A 13,562-nucleotide genomic window follows, 5' to 3' on the forward strand; every position below is an offset into this window, starting at 1 on the left:
TGAACACACAAAAACAGCAAAAGCAGTTCTGAGAGGAAATTCATAGCACTACAGGCCTTCATCAAGAAACAAGAATAATTTCTGATAGACTATCTAACCTCAAAACTTAAAGAACTAGCCCTGGCCAGTTTGGCTCAGCGGTTAGAGCGTCGGCCTGCGGTCCGGAGAGACCCGGGTTCGGTTCCCGCTAAGGGCACGTACTTCAGTTGCAGTTTGTCCCAGGGTCCCTTCACGTCGATGTTTCTCACTCTCTCTCCCTTCCTCTCTCTCCCTCCCACTCTATCTATACAAAAAATGGAAAAATATCCTTGGGTGAGGATAAAAAAACAAACAAAAAAACTTAAAGAACTAGAAAGCAAACAAAAAGAAAACCCCAGAGCAAGTAGAAGAAAGGAAATAATAAAGATCAGAGCAGATATAAAAGACATAGAGACCAAAAAAACAATTCAAAGGATCAATGAAACAAAGAACTGGTTTTTTGAAAAGATAAACAAGATTGATGGACCCTTAGCTAGACTCACCAAGAGACAAAGAGAGGGAACCCAAATACACAAAATCAGAAATGAAAGAGGAGAAGTAACAACTGACACCACAGAAATACAAAGGATTGTTAACAAATACTATGAACAATTACATGGCAACAAATTTGACAATCTAAGCAAAATGGACAAATTTCTAGAAACACATAGTTTCCCACAGCTGGACCAGGAAGAGATAGAAAAATTGAACAGACCAATAACAACTAAGGAAATCGAAGAGGTAATCAAGACTCTCCCAGCAAACAAAAGCCCAGGCCCGGATGGCTTCACAGGGGAGTTTTACTGAGCATTCAAAGGAGAACTAACACCCATTCTCCTCAAACTTTTTCATAAAATTAAAGAAGAAGATTTCCAAACTCGTTTTATAAGGCCAGCATAATGCTAATTCCAAAACCAGAAAAAGACACTACAAAGAAAGAAAACTACAGGCCAATATCCCTGATGAACATAGATGCCAAAATCCTGAGCAAAATACTAGCAAATCGAATCCAGCAGTACATCAGAAAAAATTATGCACCACGACCAAGTGGGATTCATCCCAGGGATGCAAGGCTGATACAATATTTGCAAATCAATAAATGTGATACACCACATAAACAAAATGAAGGATAAAAACCACATGATCATATCAATAGATGCTGAAAAAACATTTGACAAAATCTAGCACCCATTTCTGATACAAACACTCAGCAATGTGGGAATGGAGGGATCTTTATTATATCTTGACATAATAAAGGCCATATATGAAAGACCTACAGCCGACATCATACTCAATGGGCAGAAACTAAAAGCATTTCCTTTAGGAGCAGGAACAAGACAGGGATGCCCACTTTCGCCACTCTTATTTGACATAGTACTGGAAGTCTTAGTCACAGCAATCAGACATGAAGAAAAAATAAAAGGGATCCAAATTGGAAAGGAGGAAGTGAAACTATCATTATTCAAAGACGACATGATATTATACATAGAAAACCCTAAAGACTTCATCAAAAATCTACTAGACTTGCCCTGGCCGGTTTTGCTCAGTGGTTAGAGCATTGGCCTGCGGTCCCGAGAGACCCGGGTTCAGTTCCCGCTAAGGGCACATACCTCGGTTGCAGTTTGTCCTCGGCCCTGGTTGGGTAGTGCGGGTGGCAACTGCTCGATGTGTCCCTTTCATGTCGATGTTTCTCTCTCTCTCTCTCTCTCTCTCTCTCTCTCTCTCTATCTGAACAAAATATCAAAAAATTTCCTCGGGTGAGGATAAAAATAAATAAATAAATAAAAATCTACTAGATAATAAATGAATTTGGCAAAGTAGCAGGATACAAAATTAATGTCAAGAAATCGATGGCATTCTTTTTTTTTTTTTTTTTTTGTGGTACAGGTACATGCACCTAGTAGGAACCAAACCCGGGATCTCTGGTTTGCAGGCTGACACTCAGCCACTGAGCCAAACTGGCCAAGGCTCAATGGCACTCTTATACACCAATGATGAAGTTACAGAAAGAGAAACTAAAAAATCCTATTTATCATAACGGCAAAAAAATTAGGATACCTAGGAATAACTTAACCAAAGATGTAAAGGACCTATTTGCAGAAAACTACAGGTCATTGAAAAAAGAAACAGAGGAAGACATAAAAAAGTGGAAGCACATACCTTGTTCATGGATTAGAAGAATTAACATCATTAAAATGTCCATATTACCCAAAGCAATCTATAGATTCAATGAAATCCCCATCAAAATACCAATGACATATTTCACAGAACTAGAACAAATACTTCCAAAGTTTATATGGAACCAAAAAAACTCCGAATAGCCACAGCAATCTTGAAAAAGAAGGACAAAGTAGGCAGAATCACAATACCGGATATCAGGTTATACTACAAAACTACTGTAATCAAAACAACCTGATACTGGCACAAGAACAGGCAGATAGACCAGTAGAACAGAACAGAGAACCCAGAAATGGACCCAAGACATTATACTCAATTAATATTTGACAAAGGTGGCAAGAGCATACAATGGCATAAAGACAGCCTCTTTAATAAATGGTGTTGGGAAAATTGGGAAGCTACATGCAAAAAAATGAAACTAGACCATCAACTTATACCATACACAAGAATAAACTTAAAATGGATAAAAGACTTAAATGTGACCTGTGAATCCATAAAAATCCTAGAAGAAAATGTAGGCAATGAAATTTCAGACATCATACGCAGCAGAATTTTCTCTGATACATCACCTAAGGCAACAGAAACAAAGGAAAAAATGAACACATGGGACTACACCAAACAAAAAAGCTTCACACAGCAAAAGAAACAACCATCAAAATGGAAAGGCTACCCACTGTATGGGAGAGCATAATTGCCAATGATATATCAGATAAGGGGTTAATTTCCAAAATATGTAGAGAACTCATACAACTCAACAAAAGGAAGACAAAGAACCCAATTAAAAAATGGCCAGAGGAACTAAATAGACATCTCTCCAAACAGGAGATGCAAATGGCCTAGAGACATATGAAGAAATGCTCAACATCACTAATCATCAGAGAGATACAAATTGAAACAACAATGAGGTATCACCTCACACCTGTCAGAATGGCTGCCATCAACAAATCATCAAACAAGTGTTGGCGAGGGTGTGGAGAAAAAAGGACTCTAGTGCACTGCTGGTGGAAATGCAGACTGGTGCAGCCACTATGGAAAACAATATGGTATTACCTAAAAAAATAAAAAAATTGAACTGTCATTTGACCCAGTGATCCCACTTCTAGGAATATACCCTAAGAAGCCTGAAACACCAATCAGAATGAATATATGTACCCCTATGTTCATAGCAGCACTATTTACAATCATTAAGATCTGGAAACAGCCCAAGTGTTCATCAGTAGACAAATGGATAAAAAAGCTGTGGTACACATACACAATGGAGTACTATGCAGCTGTAAGAAACGAAGATTTCTTATCCTTTGAGACAACATGGAGGAACCTGGAGAGTATTATCCTAAGCGAAACAAGCCAAGCAGAGAAAGACAAATATCACAGGATCTCACTTATTTGTGGTATATAATGAACATAACAGTCTGAGGAATAGGGTAGACCCAGAGACGTGGAAGTAGGGTACAGACTGACAACTCTCAGAACAGGGGGTGAATGGGGGAAGGAAGAGGTAAACCACAGAACTTATATGTAGGTACGCATAACTGATGGTCAAAGACAACATAGCTGGAGATGGGGTGGGGGTGATGGGGAGGAGGGTGTCAATGAGGAAAAAAAGGAGAAATATCTGTAACAAAAATAAATTAATAAAAATAAAAATAATAATTTTTTAAAAAAAGAAAAAAATGAATTATATTTTCAAATGGCATATTCTTCTGAATATTTTTTTATTTTAGCTTTTTGTTTTCTTTCATAGAGCAAGTGAAATGCATTTCCATTAAGGTCTCAAACATAATCAGTGCTTTAGTAACAAGGCACACAGTCAGTCGCATGGCTTCCTTGTTCCTGAGGCTCAACTTCGCAAATATTTTATGAAATCTTTCATGGAAACTCCTTGACCTACAGTATTCTGATTTTGTTGCTCATTTGCAATTTATCCATTATAACATAATGGATATAATGATTATATCATATAACTGGTACATTATAAGCAGGTATGCCTGAAAAGAAATTTTATTTTCTCTCCCATTATTCCTATAAATTTATTTAATGGGGCTAATTCTCCAGTTCCTGGCAATCTCAAATGTGAGGCTATCTCAAAATCATTTTGAGTACTTTTCCTTTATATAAGGTTCTACGGTTACCATGTTGCAAAATACAATCTTGATCCAGTAATACAAAATCTTCAGTCCTTATAGTAACCAACACTCCAATCCTCAGTCAAAACTAAGACCCCACACACAAACACCCCCAACCCCAACCCACACCACAGGGACTGCTACAGGATAAGAACCTAAAAAGCCTGGAAGGGAAGTGTGGCCAGCTTCTCTTTTTTTGTTCCCTCTTGCCCTACTTCACTAACTGCTATTCCTGACTCCTTCCTTTCCCAACCATGGAGTGACAAAAGCTGACCCCACATTGGCTTTGTGTAATATGTGACCCACATGTGCATGATAAGAACCATCACAGGACTTCTGCCCTGACACACTGCAGGAGTGCAGGCTGCTCAAAGATGCCTTCAGCTTGCCCACCAACAAAAGTCCACCTCACTCCTCACTGTAGATTTTTTAGGCAGGAGAGAGACTTTGCTAGATTTCAGGTGAAGGGAAGGTACCTTGGAGCTGGAGGTGGAGGTAGGAGACTCACGGACATTAATAACTCTCTCCAAAGTCCTCACTGGATCCTCTCTCTCCTGACTCTTGTATCTCTGATGGAGGTGAAGGCTTTAAATCATCCAAACTATCCTTAATCCCCAGCTTTGAAATTTCTGGATAATAGTTTGTCTCCCAACTCACTAGTTTTCTGATATGTAGCCCATCTTGGTACCTCAGTAGAAAGTTCCAGCTAAAATCTGTTTACAATTGTATGCTAAATAGTTACAAATAGTATTTTGATTAAATTTATTGGGGTGGCATTAGTTAATAAAATTACATAGGTTTCAAATGTGCAATTCTATAATACATCATCTGTACACTGTATTGTGTGTTCACCATCCAAAGTCAAATCTTCTCCATATATTTGACTCACTTTATTCTTTACTACCTCATTTCCAGATCCCTTTCCCTCTGGTTACCACCATACTGTTGTCTGCATCTATGAGTTTTTGTTTGTTTCTTTTGTTCATTTGTTGCTTTCCATTTTATATCCCACATATGAGTGAAAGCATATGGTTATTGAGTTTTCCATCTGACTTATTTCACTTAGCATGATATTCTCAAGATCCACCCATGTTGATACAAATGGCAGTATTTCGTCTTTTTTATGGCTGAGTAGTATTCCATTGTATATACAGGGTGTCTGGAGATTCTATTACATTTTGAAAATGAAATGTATTTTAATAGACACTGGCTTTATAATTATTCAAAGTTGTAAATACATTTTTGGGACACCCTATATGTACCATGTCTTCTTTATCCAATCATCTATTGAAGGCATTTCAGTTATTTCCATGACCTGACCACTGTGAATAATGCTGCAATGAACATAGGGGTACATATATCTTTATGGTTTCAAATTTTTCAGGTAGATACCCAGAAGAGGAGTTGCTGAGTGATATGATAACTCTATTCTTAATTTCTTTGAAGACCCTCTATACTGTTTTCCAAAGTGGCTGTACCAGTTTGAATTCCCACCATCAGTGAATGAGGGTGTCTTTTTTTCCAAAACCTCTCTAACAGTTGTTATTACTTGTCTTGTTGATCACAGTCATTCTAACAGGGGTGGTACCCTACTTTAGTTTGATTTGCATTTCCCTAACAGTTAGTGAAGAACATCTTTTTATATCTGTTGGTCATTTGTATGTCTTCTTGGGAGAAGTGTCCGTTCAGGTCCTCTGTTCATTTTTAATTGGATTGTTTGGTTTTTGTTATTGAGTTGTCTGAGTTATTTATGTATTTTGGATATTAACCCCTTATCAAAGGTGTTGTTTAAAAATATCTCCTGCCGTTTGGTTAGTTGCCTTTTGTTTTGGTGATGGTTTTTTTTGCTGTGTAGAAGCTTTTTAGTCTGATATAGTCCCATTCATTTACTTTTGCTTTTCACTTTCTTTACCTTTGAGAATAAGTTCATCAGATACTCTCTAAGACCAAGGTCCGTAAGTTTAGTAACTATGTTTTTTTCTATATAATTTATTGTTTCAGGTCCAATATTTAAGGTCTTAATCTATTTTGAGTTAAGTTTTGTGTATGGTGACAAGTAGCAGTCTAGTTTTATTCTTTTGCCTGTGGCTTTCCTATCTTCCCAGCACCATTTATTGGAGAAGCTTTCTTTTCTCCATTGTATGTTTTTGGCTCCTTTACCACAAATTATTTGCCCATATATGTGTGGGTTTACTTCTGGGCTCTCAATTCTTCTATTATTTTTTAAATAATTCACTGAGTATTCTGTTTTCATTACCTCTCAATTTGTAGTGTTGGTAAAACAATAAATATTTAATAAATATATATAATAAATAAATATACAGACACCAGTATGTATACATTTACAGTAAAACAAAATACACATATTTTCATCATATTGCTTCTGTAGTCCTTTCTGATAAATTAATTCAAACATTTTAAATTCTGAAAAAATCAAGCTCCAACTTGATAAAATCACCCAAACATGTTCCAGATCCTTCAAAGATGCGGTAGAGTTGGAACAAATGCTTGCCCCCATGTCCTTCATTTATTCACTCATTCTTCAGATACTCATTGAGTACCTGCCACTCACTACTTAGGTGCCGTTGATATAGTGGGAAGCAAGATAAACAAGATCTCTGCTCTTATGGAAGTAACATTCTAATGCTTAGAAATATTAAATCACTCAATCAAGAAACAAACGAACAAGAAAAAGACTAGATTGCAACCAGTATTAGACAGAAAATTAAAGTGGAGAGTTATTTTAGATGAAGTGGCCTGAGAAAGCTGCTTTGGGGAGGTGACAGTTAAGCTTGATGGAATACGGCACGGGAGGGTGAGTGAAAGGAATTCAGGATAAGTCCTAGATTTAGGGTTAGATTTAGTGGTCTGACCTGTGGCAGTCTACCAACGATCTCCTCTCCACCTTGGGATAAGTACAGAAACTGAGAGTAAGCATTAAGACATTTTTAGAGTAATTTGAGGAAGAAAATTTATGTCTATTGAACATAATAATTTTGCACACTTTTAAATTTTCTTTTGTCTAGTAATTTCTTTTTATTTTGTTTTACAAAAGTACAGGTTGGAAATTTTTAGAAACCTGGTTTTCACCATAGACAGTATGGGGAAACACTGGCTTAACCACTTAACCAAGTGGGTGAATAGTGATGCCATTTCCTGAGATGAGAAAGAGCAGGGTAGGAACATCTCTGGGGGTAGAAATCAAGTGGGCATTGTTTGGACCATGCTAAGTTTGAGATGCCCATTGACCACCCAAGCCATGATGTAGAGTAAATTGTTGGGTATATGACTCTTGTGATACAGAGTAGATCATTGGGCACTTGAGTTCTGGGGAAAGACCAGGCTTGGAGATATGGATTTGGGGCCATCAGCATACAGAAGGTATCTAAAGCTTGGGATTGGATGAGATCACCTACCTAGGATTGGGAGCTAGCAAAGAAGACTGATAAGGAGCAGCTAGAGGAGGAGAAGGAAAACCATTGTGGTGTCGTGAAAACCAACAGAAGAAAATATTTCAAAAAGGAGAAAGTAGTCATCTGTGTCTAATGCTGCTGAGAGGTCGGTAAGGTAAGAACAGATAAGTGACAACTGAATTTGGCAAATTTGGAGACCCTAACAATAATAATTTCAGTGGATCAGTGAGAACACAATTTTAACTGGAGTAGGTTAGCAAGAGACTTGGTAGCAAGAAAATGACCCTATAACAGTATAAAATTGTTCCAAATAGTTTGTGAAGGAAGCAGTGAGATGCCATGAAGACCAATCTGAAGTCAAGGAAAATTTATTCAAGACAGGTTTTCCTTAAATATGCAGATGGGAATGTCCAGTAGAAACAGGAAATTGGTAATGCAGACATGCATCAGAAAAGTTTTGCCAAAATACCATATAGGCAGTTCTACATATTGAAATGGACATTAATAGTAGCTGTGAAAATTACATTCCATCTTCATTCCATTCCCTACAGGATTCTACTGGGGCTCCATGCTCAAGGTGAGGAATCGGGATTCACTAAGGCAGTTTGGGATTATAGTAGAGACACTGAAATCTCCTTTAGTGCTCATGGTGAGGAATTGAAAATTGTACATGCCTGGTTTATTGGGGTTCGATTATATAAATCTAACATCTGAACCTTAAAACGTTGTATTTTCAAATTATAATGACACCTTCTTCCTCACCATAAAAATTAAAATTGAAACAAGTTTGCCATTTTGACAGGAGTACAAAATTTCAAGCTTTGAGCAGAGGCTGATGAATGAAATAGAGTTTCGCTTGGAACGTACCCCTGTTGATGAATCGGATGATGAAATCCAACATGATGAGATCCCCACAGGCAAATGTATTGCTCCCATCTTTGACAAAAGACTCAAGCACTTCCGAGTCACAGAAGGTTCTCCAGTCACATTCACCTGCAAAATTGTTGGAATACCTGTCCCAAAGGTAAGAGAAGATGACTAGCCATTTGGCAAAGCAGCAACACAGAACTGCAGACAGTACCTTAAGAAAGTCTTATCAGACTCAAGTGAAGTATCTACAAAAGGAATAAAAACCAAAACCAGAGCCCTGGCCGGGTAGCTCAGTTGGTTAGAGCATCATCCCAATATGCCAAGGTTGTGGGTTTGATCCCTGGTCAGGGCACATACAAGGGGCAACCAATGAATGCATAAGTAAGTGGAAAAACAAAATCGATGTTTCTTTCTCTCTCTGTCAAACCTCCCCACCCCCGCCACAAAAACAGAAAATTAACAAAGCCCAGATCATTTGACTATATTAAGACAGTCAGGAATAGGATTGTTAAGTAGGCCAAAAATAGATCACACTTACGGGTAAATTCAAGTTTTATTAAAATTTTAAATAAACTTCTTAGTCATGATCCTCTGTTTTGGACTATTGATTCTCCCAACCATCAATCTCGCCAAACTGATATTTTTTTCATTTTAACACTTGTTGAATATCCAGTGTGCCTGTTGTTGTACATAGCAAGCTATATTTGTACCATTACTGTTAGATTGGTAAATGCTAAAAATGTCATATCATTATCACTGGCTGCTGAAAAATCTTATGAGTCATCAGATTTTTTGGCAGTCAACTCAGAGAAGGATTTACAGCCAGTAGCTGCAGCAGGGAATCTCTCCACTCTTCTTTCACAAACATTAATTAGCATGGCATTATCATGTAAGAAAATGTAGAGGAGGGTGGCTGCAACCAGTATTTAATCCCATCCCCTCCCGTGTTTGAGAGAGCTCTTTGATATGTACAAAATTTAATATGAAAAATATATATACATTCAAATTTTAGCCAGATAAGAAATTTAGTGAGTGAATTCTGGCCTCATTCAACTTGGCATAATAAACCATACTATCCTTTCAAGCAAGGTGAGCTATTCTAGGCCCTGAGATCTGCAACTGCAGAAGACTTAAGCCTGTAATGGGATAGGATAATGGGAAAAGATTCAGGCTCCTGGTTTTCATTATTTTGCTTCTGAAAACACGTCTGGTTCGTAGGGTAACTTTTTAAGTAATTATGAAATACAATAAATATAGTCAAGTTTTATCTTGATCCTAAATTATATAACAAGTTTGACTTAAGCATTGTGTTAATGCAGGAGCATATTACACTGTTTTTAATATGTTTTATCATTTTTTCTGAGTGTTTTATAAGAGATGAATCACTTATAGAGATGGGAATCAGCCCTTGCCTCACTCTACTCCCTACTTTATTATCCTTTAAAGATGTACAGAACAATGTATTTCCTAATTATCTTTCCTTTCAGGTCTACTGGTTCAAAGATGGGAAACAGATTTCAAAGAGAAATGAGCACTGCAAAATGAGACGAGAAGGAGATGGGACATGTTCTCTGCACATTGAATCCACTACCAGTGATGATGATGGAAACTACACCATCATGGCTGCCAACCCCCAGGTGGAGACGCAGTGTTCAGCACTCTGTTGTGCTGCACTCTGAGGAAGGAGCAGTTGATGTCATGAATGAGAACTTGAGAAGTGCAAGTTACTAAGAATTGCTGAGGAAAATGAATGAGAAGCATTGTGATTGTGTGTAACTAGAGTACAGTGTCACAATGTAGAAGACCAGTTAGCCACTGATGGGTCACTCAGCCTTTGTCAAAGGACATAGTGGTATCTATTCACTATGTATACATCCCAGACCTCTTGGGCTACATCTTGTGTTTATCAATTCGTTGACTCTCTTGAAGAGTCAATAAATCAATCTATCAAAGAATGATTTGTAGTTTTTGTCATTTAGAGAATAAGCAAATTACAAAGTTTTGTGAATACCTCTCAAATTCATAATCTCTCTCTCTATCTTTTATTTTGTAAAAGTTAAAAAGCCATAATTTTTTGCTTTCCTTTTCTGAATAAGATTGACTTAAGCATCCCATAAAAGATATGGCTGAATAAATATGTTCAACTACTATTAGAATAGGTATTTCTACTCTCACCCACTCTTTCTAGTAAAATATTAGTTTTGAAGATAACCTCTATTGAGGAAAGTATAAGAACACTTGACCATGACCCTGGCCAGTTTTGCCCAGGGGGTAGAGCATCAGCCTCCAGACCAGAGAGACCCAGGTTCGGTTCCTGCTAAGGGCATGTACCTCAGTTGCAGTTTGTCCTGGCCCCGCTTGGGGTTGTGCGGGAGGCAGCCACTCAATGTGTCCCTTTCACGTCGATGTTTCTCTCTCTCTCTCTCACTTCCTCTCTCTCCCTCCCACTGTATCTGAACAAAAAATAGAAAAATGTCCTCAGGTGAGGATAAACAAACAAACAAAAAAACACTTGGCCATGATCTCTGCATATGGCTGCAGATAATGTTAAGTGCACAAGAATTTAATTTTTTTTATGTTAGTGCTCTGTTGATTTCTCAGCTTAAAATGAAAGTCATCAACATATTCTTAAAAATCCCTCCCCCTGGAATATTAACAGTAATTTAAGGAGTCATATTATATTTTTTATGCTCCCCTAAAGAAAATTTATAATAGCCCAAAGTTTCATAATGTTTATTCTGGAAAATTTATATAAATTGGAAAAATGTTGAATCTTATTTTAATCTTGTCCATTTTCTGTTTCTTAGGGGAGAATCAGCTGTTCTGGCCACTTAATGGTACAAAGTTTGCCTATTCGCAGTCGACTAACATCTACTGGTCAGTCTCACAGGTAAAGACAATAAGAATCTTCCTTCTCTAACCCATCCCAAGCACCCACCCACCACAATGAGGACTGAAGTTTTGGGCCTAGAAATTGTTACTTAATGTGTAGCATCACTTGAGAGCTTGTTGCAAATGCAGAATCCCAAGCCCCACCCCAGAGCTACTGAATCAGAATTACATTTTAATAAGATCCCCAGGTGACTCATAAGCATACTGAATTTGAGAAGTATTGGCCTACAGCACACTTGATGTTTCAAAATTTGTAACCATCAGTAGCACCTGTGTACATATAAATCAGACTCTTTAGATTAAATTACCATTTTTTCTTTAATAAAATCAAAACTGTTAATGAATATATGGATACAGATTGGATGTTGTTGTTATCTCCAATATACCAATTTTCTCTAATAAACTACTTGGTTTTCTTCCTCTCTGATTTTACTAATCACTAAGAAGAAAGAGCCTGGCCGGTGTGGCTCAGCGGCTGAGCATTGACCCATGCACCAAGAGGTCACTGGTTCAATTTCTGGTCAGGGCACATGCCCAGGTTGTGGGCCTGATCCCCAGTGTGGGACATGCAGGAGGCAGCCAATTGATGTTCTCTCTCATTGATGTTTCTATCTCTGTCTCCCTCTCCCTTCGCCTGTCTCTAAAAATCAATTAAGAAAAATAAACAATTAAATTAAAAAAATAATCTATTTTAAAAAGAAGAAGAAGAGGAAAGAGCATGGCTTTTCCTTGAGTCTTGTAGTGCCATCAAATCTTAGCAAAGCATTCCATAGTTGCTGACATGGATGAATTAAATTTGACTTACCAAAGAAACAAAAATAGTGACTCATGTTTCAGATACAGTATTTCACCACCACTGCACTATACCGTCTTCTTCATTTTTTTTTTTTCAGAACAGCTGTTACTGTTGGTCAGTCTGAACCAGTAAATTCATGATAATCTTTAATGGTCTGCCATAATTTATAGCCAGGTCAAATTTTATTACTCAGAGACACAGGGATTGCAGCTGCCTTGTTCTGGGTAATAAACAGGACTTCTCTTTTGGCTCTCATTTGAGGTTTGACTTGAATACTGATATATTTGTTTATTTTGAAACTTTTGAACAACTGGTCTAACCCAAGGCAAGAAGAGCTGAGCCACATAACCCAGAATGACTTCAGAGAGAAAGAAGCTAAAGCCTGTTTATTTGATTACAGATCTCACAAGATAATCCTACAGCATATGAGATACTTACCACTTTGTTTTTTACATTAGCTTCACACCACTATTTATTTATTATATGTTTATGGTCCAGCAACACCCTTTCCCTTCCTCACCCCCAACCCCGTGCTAAAAATCTGTTCTCCAGGCCCTATAGCCATGCCTGAATGCCTACTGTCATAAGTTTGCAAATTGGACTCTGTATTTAATGCCTGAACATGTTTGTTGTTATAGAGGAAGGTCCCGGGTGCAAGAAAGAGACAAGGAGCCCCTACAGGAGCGCTTTTTCCGACCACATTTCCTGCAGGCTCCTGGGGATATGGTAGCTCATGAGGGGCGTCTCTGTCGGCTGGACTGTAAGGTAGACCCTAGCACACATCCTTCATTCCAGATCTGTTCACATTTTGCAATTATTTGTTTGCACTTATTTCTGTTTGTGTTTGTTTTGTGGGTATTTTTGTTTTTGTGGGGTTCCCCCCACCCAAGGGAAAGGGAACTGAGGAAGGGAGAGAGATCACCCCTACACACAATGCTCTTTTAGAGCACTGAATACCAGACAAAAGTATTTCACTATAATTTAAATCTCTATCTCTTAATGTTGGTATTGTATCCAGTTAACTCTGTGTTTGTAAAAGAAAACCAAAGAGGTGATATAATTCCATTATTTTCCTTGTGTTGCCTGGAAAGTCTTTATTACCATAAAGCCAAAAGTGTGACTTTTGCATTCTTGGAGCAAATTGCTGTGAGATACCGCCTTTGAAAAAAATTTAGTCATGCCCGGCCAGTGTGGCTCAGTTGATTGAGTGTCATTCCATGCACCAGGGGGTTGCCGGTCAGGGCACATGCCCAGGTTGCAGAAACTATC

The 13,562-nt window shown here is 37.9% G+C and overlaps 1 protein-coding gene across 1 annotated transcript in view; it reads left to right on the forward strand.

Moving 5' to 3' along the window:
• Nucleotides 1–13,562, forward strand: part of MYPN (myopalladin) — a 94,987-nt gene that overhangs the window by 71,433 nt on the left and 9,992 nt on the right. Inside the window, exons 13-16 of the mRNA XM_036265035.1 lie at nt 8,538–8,759; nt 10,093–10,242; nt 11,413–11,495; nt 12,932–13,058. Of these exons, the coding sequence (XP_036120928.1) occupies nt 8,538–8,759; nt 10,093–10,242; nt 11,413–11,495; nt 12,932–13,058 (582 nt within the window). The remainder of the gene's footprint in view (nt 1–8,537; nt 8,760–10,092; nt 10,243–11,412; nt 11,496–12,931; nt 13,059–13,562) is intronic.

This window comes from Molossus molossus, unplaced genomic scaffold (assembly GCF_014108415.1).
Source record: "Molossus molossus isolate mMolMol1 unplaced genomic scaffold, mMolMol1.p scaffold_m16_p_17, whole genome shotgun sequence".
Lineage (NCBI taxonomy): Eukaryota > Metazoa > Chordata > Mammalia > Chiroptera > Molossidae > Molossus > Molossus molossus.